This window comes from Crinia signifera, chromosome 4 (assembly GCF_055691185.1).
Source record: "Crinia signifera chromosome 4, ASM5569118v1, whole genome shotgun sequence".
Taxonomy (NCBI): Eukaryota; Metazoa; Chordata; class Amphibia; order Anura; family Myobatrachidae; genus Crinia; species Crinia signifera.
The window spans coordinates 50277-67240 of NC_139220.1; the positions used below are offsets into that span (position 1 = coordinate 50277).

A 16964-nucleotide genomic window follows, 5' to 3' on the forward strand; every position below is an offset into this window, starting at 1 on the left:
AAGAGCTGTCCCTTGGTCTGAGATCCGGGAGTCCATCTGCGCATGCGCAGAGCCCTGCACCGCCCGCGGGTCATGCTAGGAGGGTTCCGTAAAGGATTCCCTTTAATCCTGTGGTAAGAAGCCCTTAGGCTTCTGCAGGAAATGACACTGCAGAGGGGCAATAGAGCATACAGAAATGCGGTAAAAACCCTGATAACGGGATTTTTAACACATTTCTGGTATAGCGCATCCCAAAAATTAGCACAGTTTCCTTGTGTGTTCTAGTTGCCACTTCTATACACTCCTCACCCCGACTCTCCTGTCACATGTGTAAGATCCTCACCCTGACTCTCCTGTCGCGTCTGTACCATCCTCACCCTGACTCTCCTGTCACATGTGTACCATCCTCACCCCGACTCTCCTGTCACATGTGTACCATCCTCACCCTGACTCTCCTGTCACATGTGTACCATCCTCACCCCGACTCTCCTGTCACACCTATACACTCCTCACCCCGACTCTCCTGTCACACGTGTACCATCCTCACCCCGACTCTCCTGTCACACCTATACACTCCTCACCCTGACTCTCCTGTCGCGTCTGTACCATCCTCACCCTGACTCTCCTGTCGCGTCTGTACCATCCTCACCCTGACTCTCCTGTCGCGTCTGTACCATCCTCACCCTGACTCTCCTGTCGCGTCTGTACCATCCTCACCCTGACTCTCCTGTCACACCTATACACTCCTCACCCCGACTCTCCTGTCGCATGTGTACCATCCTCACCCCGACTCTCCTGTCACACCTATACACTCCTCACCCCGACTCTCCTGTCGCATGTGTACCATCCTCACCCCGACTCTCCTGTCACACCTATACACTCCTCACCCCGACTCTCCTGTCGCATGTGTACCATCCTCAACCCGACTCTCCAGTCACATGTGTACCATCCTCACCCCGACTCTCCTGTCACATGTGTACCATCCTCACCCCGACTCTCCTGTCACATGTGTACCATCTTCACCCCGACTCTCCTGTCGCATCTGTACCATCCTCACCCTGACTCTCCTGTCACATGTGTACCATCTTCACCCCGGCTCTCCTGTCGCATCTGTACCATCCTCACCCCGACTCTCCTGTCAAATGTGTACCATCCTCACCCTGACTCTCCTGTCGCATCTGTACCATCCTCACCCTGACTCTCCTGTCGCATCTGTACCATCCTCACCCTGACTCTCCTGTCACATCTGTACCATCCTCACCCTGACTCTCCTGTCACATGTGCACCATCCTCACCCTGACTCTCCTGTCACACCTATGCACTCCTCACCGACTCTCCTATATAGCTCAGATAGCTCAGCACATAGTGCTGCACAGTGATGCGCCGTTGAGCGATGTCAGGACTAGTGTTCCCCAATGTATAACTGTGATTATACATTGTGATCTAGCATCGCTCAGCAGGGTCGCTATGTGTGTAGGCCCAATAACTGGTTATACATTGTGATCTAGCATCGCTCAGCAGGGTCGCTACGTGTGTAGGCCCAATAACTGATTATACATTGTGATCTAGCATCGCTCAGCAGGGTCGCTACGTGTGTAGGCCCAATAACTGGTTATACATTGTGATCTAGCATCGCTCAGCAGGGTCGCTACGTGCGTAGGCCCAATAACTGATTATACATTGTGATCTAGCATCGCTCAGCAGGGTCGCTACGTGCGTAGGCCCAATAACTGATTATACATTGTGATCTAGCATCGCTCAGCAGGGTCGCTACGTGTGTAGGCCCAATAACTGGTTATACATTGTGAACAAGCATCGCTCAGCAGGGTTGCTACGTGCGTAGGCCCAATAACTGGTTATACATTGTGATCTAGCATCGCTCAGCAGGGTCGCTACGTGTGTAGGCCCAATAACTGGTTGAACATTGTGATCTAGCATCGCTCAGCAGGGTCGCTACGTGTGTAGGCCCAATAACTGATTATACATTGTGATCTAGCATCGCTCAGCAGGGTCGCTACGTGTGTAGGCCCAATAACTGATAATACATTGTGATCTAGCATCGCTCAGCAGGGTCGCTATGTGTGTAGGCCCAATAACTGATAATACATTGTGATCTAGCATCGCTCAGCAGGGTCACTACGTGTGTAGGCCCAATAACTGGTTGTACATTGTGATCTAGCATTGCTCAGCAGGGTCGCTATGTGTGTAGGCCCAGTGATTGATTATACATTGTGATCTAGCATCGCTCAGCAGGGTCGCTACGTGCGTAGGCCCAATAACTGATTATACATTGTGATCTAGCATCGCTCAGCAGGGTCGCTACGTGTGTAGGCACAATAACTGATTATACATTGTGATCTAGCATCGCTCAGCAGGGTCGCTACGTGCGTAGGCCCAATAACTGATTATACATTGTGATCTAGCATCGCTCAGCAGGGTCGCTACGTGTGTAGGCCCAATAACTGGTTATACATTGTGATCTAGCATCGCTCAGCAGGGTCACTACATGTGTAGGTCCAATAACTGATAATACATTGTGATCTAGCATCGCTCAGCAGGGTCGTTACGTGTGTAGTCCCAATAACTGGTTATACATTGTGATCTAGCATCGCTCAGCAGGGTCGTTACGTGTGTAGTCCCAATAACTGATTATACATTGTGATCTAGCATCACTCAGAACGCTCAGCAGGGTCGCTACGTTTGTAGGCCCAATAACTGATTATACATTGTGATCTAGCATCGCTCAGCAGGGTCGCTACGTGTGTAGGCCCAATAACTGATTATACATTGTGATCTAGCATCGCTCAGCAGGATCGCTATGTGTGTAGGCCCAATAACTGATTATACATTGTGATCTAGCATCGCTCAGCAGGGTCGCTACGTGTGTAGGTCCAATAACTGGTTATACATTGTGATCTAGCATCGCTCAGCAGGGTCGCTACGTGTGTAGGTCCAATAACTGGTTATACATTGTGATCTAGCATCGCTCAGCAGGGTCGTTACGTGTGTAGGTCCAATAACTGGTTATACATTGTGATCTAGCATCGCTCAGTGGGATCGCTACGTGTGTAGGCCCGATAACTGATTATATATGGTGATCTAGCATCGCTCAGCAGGGTTGTTACGTGTGTAGGCCCAATAACTGGTTATACATTGTGATCTAGCATCGCTCAGCAGGGTCACTACGTGTGTAGGCCCAATAACTGGTTGTACATTGTGATTTAGCATCGCTCAGCAGGGTCGCTACGTGTGTAGGCCCAATAACTGATTATACATTGTGATCTAGCATCACTCAGAACGCTCAGCAGGGTCGCTACGTGTGTAGGCCCAATAACTGATTATACATTGTGATCTAGCATCGCTCAGCAGGGTCGCTACGTGTGTAGGCCCAATAACTGGTTGTACATTGTGATCTAGCATCGCTCAGCAGGGTCACTACGTGCGTAGGCCCAATAACTGATTATACATTGTGATCTAGCATCGCTCAGCAGGGTCGCTACGTGCGTAGGCCCAATAACTGGTTATACATTGTGATCTAGCATCGCTCAGCAGGGTCGCTACGTGTGTAGGCCCGATAACTGGTTGTACATTGTGATCTAGCATCGCTCAGCAGGGTCGCTACGTGTGTAGGCCCAATAACTGGTTGTACATTGTGATCTAGCATCGCTCAGCAGGGTCGCTACTTGTGTAGGCCCAATAACTGATTATACATTGTGATCTAGCATCGCTCATCAGGGTCACTACGTGCGTAGGCCCAATAACTGATAATACATTGTGATCTAGCATCGCTCAGCAGGGTCACTACGTGTGTAGGCCCAATAACTGGATATACATTGTGATCTAGCATCGCTCAGCAGGATCACTACGTGTGTAGGCCCAATAACTGGTTGTACATTGTGATCTAGCATTGCTCAGCAGGGTCGCTATGTGTGTAGGCCCAGTGATTGATTATACATTGTGATCTAGCATCGCTCAGCAGGGTCGCTACGTGCGTAGGCCCAATAACTGATTATACATTGTGATCTAGCATCGCTCAGCAGGGTCGCTACGTGTGTAGGCCCAATAACTGATTATACATTGTGATCTAGCATCGCTCAGCAGGGTCGCTACGTGCGTAGGCCCAATAACTGATTATACATTGTGATCTAGCATCGCTCAGCAGGGTCGCTACGTGTGTAGGCCCAATAACTGGTTATACATTGTGATCTAGCATCACTCAGAACGCTCAGCAGGGTCGCTACGTGTGTAGGCCCAATAACTGATTATACATTGTGATCTAGCATCGCTCAGCAGGGTCGTTACGTGTGTAGTCCCAATAACTGGTTATACATTGTGATCTAGCATCGCTCAGCAGGGTCGTTACGTGTGTAGTCCCAATAACTGATTATACATTGTGATCTAGCATCACTCAGAACGCTCAGCAGGGTCGCTACGTGTGTAGGCCCAATAACTGATTATACATTGTAATCTAGCATCGCTCAGCAGGGTCGCTACGTGTGTAGGCCCAATAACTGATTATACATTGTGATCTAGCATCGCTCAGCAGGATCGCTATGTGTGTAGGCCCAATAACTGATTATACATTGTGATCTAGCATCGCTCAGCAGGGTCGCTACGTGTGTAGGTCCAATAACTGGTTATACATTGTGATCTAGCATCGCTCAGCAGGGTCGCTACGTGTGTAGGTCCAATAACTGGTTATACATTGTGATCTAGCATCGCTCAGTGGGGTCGCTACGTGTGTAGGCCCGATAACTGATTATATATGGTGATCTAGCATCGCTCAGCAGGGTCGTTACGTGTGTAGGCCCGATAACTGGTTATACATTGTGATCTAGCATCGCTCAGCAGGGTCGCTACGTGTGTAGGCCCAATAACTGATTATACATTGTGATCTAGCATCGCTCAGCAGGGTCACTACGTGTGTAGGCCCAATAACTGGTTATACATTGTGATCTAGCATCGCTCAGCAGGGTCACTACGTGTGTAGGCCCAATAACTGGTTGTACATTGTGATTTAGCATCGCTCAGCAGGGTCGCTACGTGTGTAGGCCCAATAACTGATTATACATTGTGATCTAGCATCACTCAGAACGCTCAGCAGGGTCGCTACGTGTGTAGGCCCAATAACTGATTATACATTGTGATCTAGCATCGCTCAGCAGGGTCGCTACGTGTGTAGGCCCAATAACTGGTTGTACATTGTGATCTAGCATCGCTCAGCAGGGTCACTACGTGCGTAGGCCCAATAACTGATTATACATTGTGATCTAGCATCGCTCAGCAGGGTCGCTACGTGCGTAGGCCCAATAACTGGTTATACATTGTGATCTAGCATCGCTCAGCAGGGTCGCTACGTGTGTAGGCCCAATAACTGATTATACATTGTGATCTAGCATCGCTCAGCAGGGTCGTTACGTGTGTAGGTCCAATAACTGGTTATATATTGTGATCTAGCATCGCTCAGCAGGGCCGCTACGTGTGTAGGCCCAATAACTGATTATACATTGTGATCTAGCATCGCTCAGCAGGGTCGCTACGTGTGTAGTCCCAATAACTGATTATACATTGTGATCTAGCATCGCTCAGCAGGGTCGCTACGTGTGTAGTCCCAATAACTGATTATATATTGTGATCTAGCATCGCTCAGCAGGGCCGCTACATGTGTAGGTCCAATAACTGATAATACATTGTGATATAGCATCGCTCAACAGGGTCGCTACGTGCGTAGGCCCAATAACTGATTATACATTGTGATCTAGCATCGCTCAGCAGGGTCGCTACGTGTGTAGGCCCAATAACTGATTATACATTGTGATCTAGCATCGCTCAGCAGGGTCGCTACGTGTGTAGTCCCAATAACTGATTATACATTGTGATCTAGCATCGCTCAGCAGGGCCGCTACATGTGTAGGTCCAATAACTGATAATACATTGTGATATAGCATCGCTCAGCAGGGTCGCTACGTGCGTAGGCCCAATAACTGATTATACATTGTGATCTAGCATCGCTCAGCAGGGTCGCTACGTGTGTAGGCCCAATAACTGATTATACATTGTGATCTAGCATCGCTCAGCAGGGTCGCTACGTGTGTAGGCCCAATAACTGGTTATACATTGTGATCTAGCATCGCTCAGCAGGGTCGTTACGTGTGTAGGTCCAATAACTGGTTATACATTGTGATCTAGCATCGCTCAGCAGGGTCGTTACGTGTGTAGGTCCAATAACTGGTTATACATTGTGATCTAGCATCGCTCAGCAGGGTCGTTACGTGTGTAGGTCCAATAACTGGTTATACATTGTGATCTAGCATCGCTCAGCAGGGTCGTTACGTGTGTAGGTCCAATAACTGGTTATACATTGTGATCTAGCATCGCTCAGTGGGGTCGCTACGTGTGTAGGCCCGATAACTGATTATATATGGTGATCTAGCATCGCTCAGCAGGGTCGTTACGTGTGTAGGCCCAATAACTGGTTATACATAGTGATCTAGCATCGCTCAGCAGGGTCGCTACGTGTGTAGGCCCAATAACGGATTATACATTGTGATCTAGCATCGCTCAGCAGGGTCGCTACGTGTGTAGGCCCAATAACTGATTATACATTGTGATCTAGCATCGCTCAGCAGGGTCGCTACGTGTGTAGGCCCAATAACTGATTATACATTGTGATCTAGCATCGCTCAGCAGGGTCGCTACGTGTGTAGGCCCAATAACGGATTATACATTGTGATCTAGCATCGCTCAGCAGGGTCGCTACGTGTGTAGGCCCAATAACTGATTATACATTGTGATCTAGCATCGCTCAGCAGGGTCGCTACGTGTGTAGGCCCAATAACTGATTATACATTGTGATCTAGCATCGCTCAGCAGGGTCGCTACGTGTGTAGGCCCAATAACTAATAATACATTGTGATCTAGCATCGCTCAGCAGGGTCGTTATGTGTGTAGGCCCAATAACTGATTATACATTGTGATCTAGCATCGCTCAGCAGGGCCGCTACGTGTGTAGGCCCAATAACTGATTATACATTGTGATCTAGCATCGCTCAGCAGGGTCGCTATGTGTGTAGGCCCAATAACTGATTATACATTGTGATCTAGCATCAATCAGCAGGGTCGCTACATGTGTAGGCCCGATAACTGATTATACATTGTGATATAGCATCGCTCAGCAGGGTCGCTACGTGTGTAGGCCCAATAACTGATTATACATTGTGATCTAGCATCGCTCAGCAGGGTCGCTACGTGTGTAGGCCCAATAACTGATTATACATTGTGATCTAGCATCGCTCAGCAGGGTCGCTACGTGTGTAGGCCCAATAACTGATTATACATTGTGATCTAGCATCGCTCAGCAGGGCCGCTACGTGTGTAGGCCCAATAACTGATTATACATTGTGATCTAGCATCGCTCAGCAGGGTCGCTACGTGTGTAGGCCCAATAACTGGTAATACATTGTGATCTAGCATCGCTCAGCAGGGTCGCTACGTGTGTAGACCCAATAACTGATTATACATTGTGATCTAGCAGCGCTCAGCAGGGTCGCTACATGTGTACGCCCAATAACTGATTATACATTGTGATCTAGCATCGCTCAGAATGCTCAGCAGGATCGCTACATGTGTACGCCCAATAACTGATTATACATTGTGATCTAGCATCGCTCAGCAGGGTCGCTACCTGTGTAGGCCCAATAACTAATAATACATTGTGATCTAGCATCGCTCAGCAGGGTCGCTACGTGTGTAGGCCCAATAACTAATACTACATTGTGATCTAGCATCGCTCAGCAGGGTCGCTATGTGTGTAGGCCCAATAACTGATTATACATTGTGATCTAGCATCGCTCAGCAGGGTCGCTACGAGTGTAGGCCCAAGAACTGGTTGTACATTGTGATCTAGCATCGCTCATCAGGGTCGTTATGTGTGTAGGCCCAATAACTGATTATACATTGTGATCTAGCATCGCTCAGCAGGGTCGCTACGTTTGTAGGCCCAATAACTGATTATACATTGTGATCTAGCATCGCTCAGAACTCTCAGCAGGGTCGCTACGTGTGTAGGCCCAATAACTGGTTATACATTGTGATCTAGCATCGCTCAGCAGGGTCGTTATGTGTGTAGGCCCAATAACTGATTATGCATTGTGATCTAGCATCGCTCAGCAGGGTCGCTACGTGTGTAGGCCCAATAACTAATACTACATTGTGATCTAGCATCGCTCAGCAGGGTCGCTACGTGTGTAGGCCCAATAACTGGTTGTACATTGTGATCTAGCATCGCTCAGCAGGGTCGTTATGTGTGTAGGCCCAATAACTGATTATACATTATGATCTAGCATCGCTCAGCAGGGTCGCTACATTTTGTAGGCCCAATAACTGGTTATACATTGTGATCTAGCATCGCTCAGCAGGGTCGCTATGTGTGTAGGCCCAATAACTGATTATACATTATGATCTAGCATCGCTCAGCAGGGTCGCTACGTGTGTAGGCCCAATAACTGATTATACATTGTGATCTAGCATCGCTCAGCAGGGTCGTTACGTGTGTAGGCACAATAACTGGTTATACTTTGTGATCTAGCATCGCTCAGAACGCTCAGCAGGTTCGCTACGTGTGTAGTCCCAATAACTGGTTATACATTGTGATCTAGCATCGCTCAGCAGGGTCGCTACGTGTGTAGGCCCAATAACTAATACTACATTGTGATCTAGCATCGCTCAGCAGGGTCGCTATATGCGTAGGCCCAATAACTGGTTATACATTGTGATCTAGCATCGCTCAGCAGGGTCGCTACGTGTGTAGGCCCAATAACTAATACTACATTGTGATCTAGCATCGCTCAGCAGGGTCGCTATATGCGTAGGCCCAATAACTGGTTATACATTGTGATCTAGCATCGCTCAGCAGGGTCGTTATGTGTGTAGGCCCAATAACTGATTATACATTATGATCTAGCATCGCTCAGCAGGGTCGCTACGTGTGTAGGCCCAATAACTGATTATACATTGTGATCTAGCATCGCTCAGCAGGGTCGCTATGTGTGTAGGCCCAATAACTGATTATACATTATGATCTAGCATCGCTCAGCAGGGTCGTTACGTGTGTAGGCACAATAACTGGTTATACTTTGTGATCTAGCATCGCTCAGAACGCTCAGCAGGTTCGCTACGTGTGTAGTCCAAATAACTGGTTATACATTGTGATCTAGCATCGCTCAGCAGGGTCGCTACGTGTGTAGGCCCAATAACTAATACTACACTGTGATCTAGCATCGCTCAGCAGGGTCGCTATATGCGTAGGCCCAATAACTGATTATACATTGTGATCTAGCATCGCTCAGCAGGGTCGCTACGTGTGTAGGCCCAATAACTGGTTATACATTGTGATCTAGCATCGCTCAGCAGGGTCGCTACGTGTGTAGGCCCAATAACTGGTTATACATTGTGATCTAGCATCGCTCAGCAGGGTCGCTATGTGTGTCGGCCCAATAACTGATTATATATGGTGATCTAGCATCGCTCAGAACTCTCAGCAGGGTCTCTATGTGTGTAGGCCCAGTGACTGATTATACATTGTGATCTAGCATCGCTCAGCAGGGTCGCTACGTGTGTAGTCCCAATAACTGGTTATACATTGTGATCTAGCATCGCTCAGCAGGGTCGCTACGTGTGTAGGCCCAATAACTGATTATACATTGTGATCTAGCATTGCTCAGCAGGGTCGCTACGTGCGTAGGCCCAATAACTGATTATACATTGTGATCTAGCATCGCTCAGCAGGGCCGCTACGTGTGTAGGCCCAATAACTGATTATACGTTGTGATCTTGCATTGTTCAGAACTCTCAGCAGGGTCGCTACGTGTGTAGGCCCAATAACTGGATATACATTGTGATCTAGCATCGCTCAGCAGGGTCGCTACGTGTGTAGGTCCAATAACTGATTATACATTGTGATCTAGCATCGCTCAGTAGGGTCTCTATGTGTGTAGGCCCAGTGACTGATTATACATTGTGATCTAGCATCGCTCAGCAGGGTCGCTACGTGTGTAGTCCCAATAACTGGTTATACATTGTGATCTAGCATTGCTCAGCAGGGTCGCTACGTGTGTAGGCCCAATAACTGATTATACATTGTGATCTAGCATTGCTCAGCAGGGTCGCTACGTGCGTAGGCCCAATAACTGATTATACATTGTGATCTAGCATCGCTCAGCAGGGTCGCTACGTGTGTAGGCCCAATAACTGATTATACATTGTGATCTAGCATTGCTCAGCAGGGTCGCTACGTGCGTAGGCCCAATAACTGATTATACATTGTGATCTAGCATCGGTCAGCAGGGCCGCTACGTGTGTAGGCCCAATAACTGATTATACGTTGTGATCTTGCATTGTTCAGAACTCTCAGCAGGGTCGCTACGTGTGTAGGCCCAATAACTGGATATACATTGTGATCTAGCATCGCTCAGCAGGGTCGCTACGTGTGTAGGTCCAATAACTGATTATACATTGTGATATAGCATCTCAGCAGGGTCGCTACGTGTTTAGTCCCAATAACTGATTATACATTGTGATCTAGCATCGCTCAGTAGGGTCGCTACGTGTGTAGGCCCAATAACTGATTATACATTGTGATCTAGCATCGCTCAGCAGGGTCGCTACGTGTGTAGGTCCAATAACTGATTATACATTGTGATCTAGCATCGCTCAGCAGGGTCGCTACGTGTTTAGGCCCAATAACTGATTATACATTGTGATCTAGCATCGCTCAGCAGGGTCGCTACGTGTTTAGGCCCAATAACTGATTATACATTGTGATCTAGCATCGCTCAGCAGGGTCACTACGTGTGTAGGCCCAATAACTGGATATACATTGTGATCTAGCATCGCTCAGCAGGGTCGCTACGTGTGTAGGCCCAATAACTGGTTGTACATTGTGATCTAGCATCGCTCAGCAGGGTCGCTACGTGTGTAGGCCCAATAACTGATTATACATTGTGATCTAGCATCGCTCAGCAGGGTCGTTATGTGTGTAGGCCCAATAACTGATTATACATTGTGATCTAGCATCGCTCAGCAGGGTCGCTACGTGTGTAGGCCCAATAACTGGTTGTACATTGTGATCTAGCATCGCTCAGCAGGATCGCTACGTGTGTAGGCCCAATAACTGGTTATACATTGTGATCTAGCATCGCTCAGCAGGGTCATTACGTGTGTAGGCCCAATAACTGGTTATACATTGTGATCTAGCATCGCTCAGCAGGGTCGTTACGTGCGTAGGCCCAATAACTGATTATACATTGTGATCTAGCATCGCTCAGCAGGGTCGCTACGTGTGTAGGCCCAATAACTGGATATACATTGTGATCTAGCATCGCTCAGCAGGGTCGCTACGTGTGTAGGCCCAATAACTGATTATACATTGTGATCTAGCATCGCTCAGCAGGGTCGCTACGTGTGTAGGCCCAATAACTGATTATACATTGTGATCTAGCATCGCTCAGCAGGGCCGCTACGTGCGTAGACCCAATAACTGATTATACATTGTGATCTAGCATCGCTCAGCAGGGTCGCTACGTGTGTAGGCCCAATAACTGGTTGTACATTGTGATCTAGCATCGCTCAGCAGGGTCGCTACGTGTGTAGGCCCAATAACTAATAATACATTGTGATCTAGCATCGCTCAGCAGGGTCGTTATGTGTGTAGGCCAATAACTGATTATACATTGTGATCTAGCATCGCTCAGCAGGGTCGCTACGTGTGTAGGCCCAATAACTGGTTGTACATTGTGATCTAGCATCGCTCAGCAGGGTCGCTACGTGTAGAGGCCCAATAACTGATTATACATTGTGATCTAGCATCGCTCAGCAGGGCCGCTACGTGCGTAGACCCAATAACTGATTATACATTGTGATCTAGCATCGCTCAGCAGGGCCGCTACGTGTGTAGGCCCAATAACTGATTATACGTTGTGATCTTGCATTGTTCAGAACTCTCAGCAGGGTCGCTACGTGTGTAGGCCCAATAACTGGATATACATTGTGATCTAGCATCGCTCAGCAGGGTCGCTACGTGTGTAGGTCCAATAACTGATTATACATTGTGATCTAGCATCTCAGCAGGGTCGCTACGTGTTTAGGCCCAATAACTGATTATACATTGTGATCTAGCATCGCTCAGCAGGGCCGCTACGTGTGTAGGCCCAATAACTGATTATACGTTGTGATCTTGCATTGTTCAGAACTCTCAGCAGGGTCGCTACGTGTGTAGGCCCAATAACTGGATATACATTGTGATCTAGCATCGCTCAGCAGGGTCGCTACGTGTGTAGGTCCAATAACTGATTATACATTGTGATCTAGCATCTCAGCAGGGTCGCTACGTGTTTAGGCCCAATAACTGATTATACATTGTGATCTAGCATCGCTCAGCAGGGTCGCTACGTGTGTAGGCCCAATAACTGGTTGTACATTGTGATCTAGCATCGCTCAGCAGGGTCGCTACGTGTGTAGTCCCAATAACTGGTTATACATTGTGATCTAGCATCGCTCAGCAGGGCCGCTACGTGTGTAGGCCCAATAACTGATTATACGTTGTGATCTTGTATTGTTCAGAACTCTCAGCAGGGTCGCTACGTGTGTAGGCCCAATAACTGGGTATACATTGTGATCTAGCATCGCTCAGCAGGGTCGCTACGTGTGTAGGTCCAATAACTGATTATACATTGTGATCTAGCATCGCTCAGCAGGGTCGCTACGTGTGTAGGCCCAATAACTGGTTGTACATTGTGATCTAGCATCGCTCAGCAGGGTCGCTACGTGTGTAGGCCCAATAACTGATTATACATTGTGATCTAGCATCTCAGCAGGGTCGCTACGTGTTTAGGCCCAATAACTGATTATACATTGTGATCTAGCATCGCTCAGTGGGGTCGCTACGTGTGTAGGCCCAATAACTGATTATACATTGTGATCTAGCATCGCTCAGCAGGGTCGCTACGTGTGTAGGTCCAATAACTGATTATACATTGTGATCTAGCATCGCTCAGCAGGGTCGCTACGTGTGTAGGCCCAATAACTGGTTGTACATTGTGATCTAGCATCGCTCAGCAGGGTCGCTACGTGTGTAGGCCCAATAACTGATTATACATTGTGATCTAGCATCGCTCAGCAGGGCCGCTACGTGCGTAGACCCAATAACTGATTATACATTGTGATCTAGCATCGCTCAGCAGGGCCGCTACGTGCGTAGGCCCAATAACTGATTATACATTGTGATCTAGCATCGCTCAGCAGGGCCGCTACGTGCGTAGACCCAATAACTGATTATACATTGTGATCTAGCATCGCTCAGCAGGGTCGCTATGTGTGTAGGCCCAATAACTGGTTATACATTGTGATCTAGCATCACTCAGCAGGGTCGCTACGTGTGTAGGCCCAATAACTGGTTATACATTGTGATATAGCATCGCTCAGCAGGGTCGCTACGCGTGTAGGCCCAATAACTGATTATACATTGTGATCTAGCATCGCTCAGCAGGGTCGCTACGTGTGTAGGCCCAATAACTGGTTATACATTGTGATCTAGCATCGCTAAGCAGGGTCGCCACGCGTGTAGGCCCAATAACTGGTTATACATTGTGATCTAGCATCGCTCAGCAGGGCCGCTACGTGCGTAGGCCCAATAACTGGTTATACATTGTGATCTAGCATCGCTCAGCAGGGTCGCTACGTGTGTAGGCCCAATAACTGATTATACATTGTGATCTAGCATCGCTCAGCAGGGTCGCTACGTGCGTAGGCCCAATAACTGATTATACATTGTGATCTAGCATCGTTCAGCAGGGTCGCTACGTGTGTAGGCCCAATAACTGGTTATACATTGTGATCTAGCATCGCTCAGCAGGGTCGCTACGTGTGTAGGCCCAATAACTGGTTATACATTGTGATCTAGCATCGCTCAGCAGGGTCGCTACGTGTGTAGGCCCAATAACTGGTTGTACATTGTGATCTAGCATCGCTCAGCAGGGTCGCTACGTGTGTAGGCCCAATAACTGATTATACATTGTGATCTAGTATCGCTCAGCAGGGTCGCTATGTGTGTAGGCCCAATAACTGGTTGTACATTGTGATCTAGTAACGCTCAGCAGGGTCACTACGTGTGTAGGCCCAATAACTGGTTATACATTGTGATCTAGCATCGCTCAGCAGGGTCGCTACGTGTGTAGGCCCAATAACTGGTTGTACATTGTGATCTAGTAACGCTCAGCAGGGTCACTACGTGTGTAGGCCCAATAACTGATTATACATTGTGATCTAGCATCGCTCAGCAGGGCCGCTACATGTGTAGGTCCAATAACTGATAATACATTGTGATCTAGCATCGCTCAGCAGGGTCACTACGTGTGTAGGCCCAATAACTGGTTATACATTGTGATCTAGCATCGCTCAGCAGGGTCGCTACGTGTGTAGGCCCAATAACTGATTGTACATTGTGATCTAGCATCGCTCAGCAGGGTCGCTACGTGCGTAGGCCCAATAACTGGTTATACATTGTGATCTAGCATCGCTCAGCAGGGTCGCTATGTGTGTAGGCCCAATAACTGATTGTACATTGTGATCTAGCATCGCTCAGCAGGGTCGCTACGTGCGTAGGCCCAATAACTGGTTATACATTGTGATCTAGCATCGCTCAGCAGGGTCGCTATGTACGTATATTCCCCATTACACAAGTATCTGTGAGACTCTCCGGACGTGTGATCCCTTTTATATTGCATATGCTGTGCTGTAACTGATGATACATTGTGATACAATCAGATAAGTAGATGGAAACATTCCTGGATTTCCGCACCAGACATTTCTTTTCCTTTAAGAGCAGAGCTGATTCCTTTCAGTGCCCTCTGTATAGCCCCATTTTCCTCCATCCCATCAGGGAACAGGAGGATACATCTTCAGAGTCACCCAATTGGAAAATAAATGTTTGCTGTGTTTTCCTAAAATCCCGGCTTTACAAATGGAAATCACTCCAAATGCTTCCCACATACATCTCCATAAAGGGTGATTTCTGTTTGTATTATGTGACAATTGCGCGGAGGAATCGGTTATATGGAGGGAGGGGCGGGGGTGGGGGTGCTATCTGAGGTCACGCAGGTCAACACATGTAATTATCTATGGGTCAGCCACAACTGACACTGCAATTTCAAGGTTAACTTGTTACAATTAAATATCTAGAACTCATTTGCATAAGCAGCCGCATTAATCGGGTGTAAATGGAGCTGGTTTCCCGGTCCTTAATTATGTCCAGAAATGTCAGATTGAGAAATCCCATTGAATGTTTCTCTGCCCCCACTTACTGACGAGCCGTTGGTCCCCCTTGCCCATAATTAGCACCCCCCACCCTTCGCGCCTAATTTCTATACCTCATTGTTAGCAGCCTCATTTAGATGAGTCTTTTCAATCTGTCGAATAGCTGCAGAATGTGCTCTAGAGGTGGATTATGGCCCCCGCTGGGAGTTTCACTTTGTATAATGCCCTTCTGCCACCTGAGCCGGCACGGGCGGGCACAGAGCCCTTATCACCTCCACTGGCCAAAACTCTTTAAACCTGTGAATCTTTTTGTACTAAGTTGTGTTGCAGAGGAGGGACCCTCCTTACGTGGACAGGGATGCACTACATTCCACTACACCTGTGAACAAGAACAGGGCCAATCTGACACCAATAATCCTTCCATGTCACAAACCTTATTTCCTCATTGATAAATAGTATTTGTTGCCTTATTTTCTGTGTTTGTGTCTTTTTGCAGATTTTGCGTCGGAGACAAATTTTTCCTAAAGAACAACATGATTCTGTGCCAGACTGACTATGAGGAAGGGTTAATGAAAGAAGGTTACGTAGCGCAAGTGCGCTGAGCCGGAGACCCTGTCCCTTCCAGAGTATAACGCACGGTGTTCCACGTGGGATCTGCAGAATACGGTCATTGTCGGAGGCCCTGGTGCTGTGTATACAATGGGACTGACTATGTAGCCCAGTAATTGAATGTTTCACAAGACCCTGTACAGAACGCTGATTATTCGTTTATTTCGCTTGCGCTGTTTGAGTTCCGTCCAATGGCATGAGACCATTATTTTGGATTACTACTGTACATAATGTATTGTAAGATTTAAAACACAAATGTAATACAGTTTTATTGTGTTACTATTTGTGTTGATGTTCTTTCTTGTAATTGTTGCATTTAGTACAATCAGTGTTTAAATGATATATTATATATATTTCTGCTTTCTGTATTTTTCAGCTATTTTACATGAGCTGTAACTTTCTAGTAAAAGGAATTAAAGAGCAGGACATGTTCCTTCTATACATCTCCTGCTGGATTGGTTACCCGTGTGTTGGGGGTACATGGGATACGGGGGGAGATGTGTCATACACTGCACCAAGCAGCCCCTCTTGGTGCGCCAGGTCGACACAGCCAAAATGTGGGGCTTATTTGCACTAATCAACACGACACTTGTGTGAATGAGTATATGAAGTGTTGCGATGCAGAGGCCGTTATCGTTCTACTTCCCTAGTTCCATTGTGTTTTATCTGCAATTTTGTACATTTTCTAAACTAAATCCTGTAAAATCGCACTGAGCGCCTGTATTATTCAGTGAGACGTGTTTCAAATAACATGCTACTCGTGGGGCATTGAGGCTGGATGTATGACCGTACCTCTGCGAGCAGCGGGGTATGGCGTATTGAGGCTGGATGCATGACCGCACCTCTGCGAGCAGTGGGGTATGGTGTATTGAGGCTGGATGTATGACCGCACCTCTGCGAGCAGCGGGGTATGGCGTATTGAGGCTGGATGTATGACCGCACCTCTGCGAGCAGCGGGGACTCGCAGGGTATGGCGTATTGAGGCTGGATGTATGACTGCACCTCTGCGAGCAGTGGGGTATGGCGTATTGAGGCTGGATGTATGACTGCACCTCTGCGAGCAGCGG

At 47.7% G+C, this 16964-nt stretch overlaps 1 protein-coding gene across 1 annotated transcript in view; it reads left to right on the forward strand.

The window, feature by feature from the left end:
• LMO3 (LIM domain only 3) overlaps positions 1–16344 on the forward strand; it is a 58430-nt gene extending 42086 nt beyond the window's left edge. Inside the window, exon 3 of the mRNA XM_083180709.1 lies at positions 15785–16344. Within this exon, the coding sequence (XP_083036835.1) occupies positions 15785–15890 (106 nt within the window). The 3' untranslated portion in view covers positions 15891–16344. The remainder of the gene's footprint in view (positions 1–15784) is intronic.
• The last annotated feature ends 620 nt before the right edge of the window (positions 16345–16964 follow it).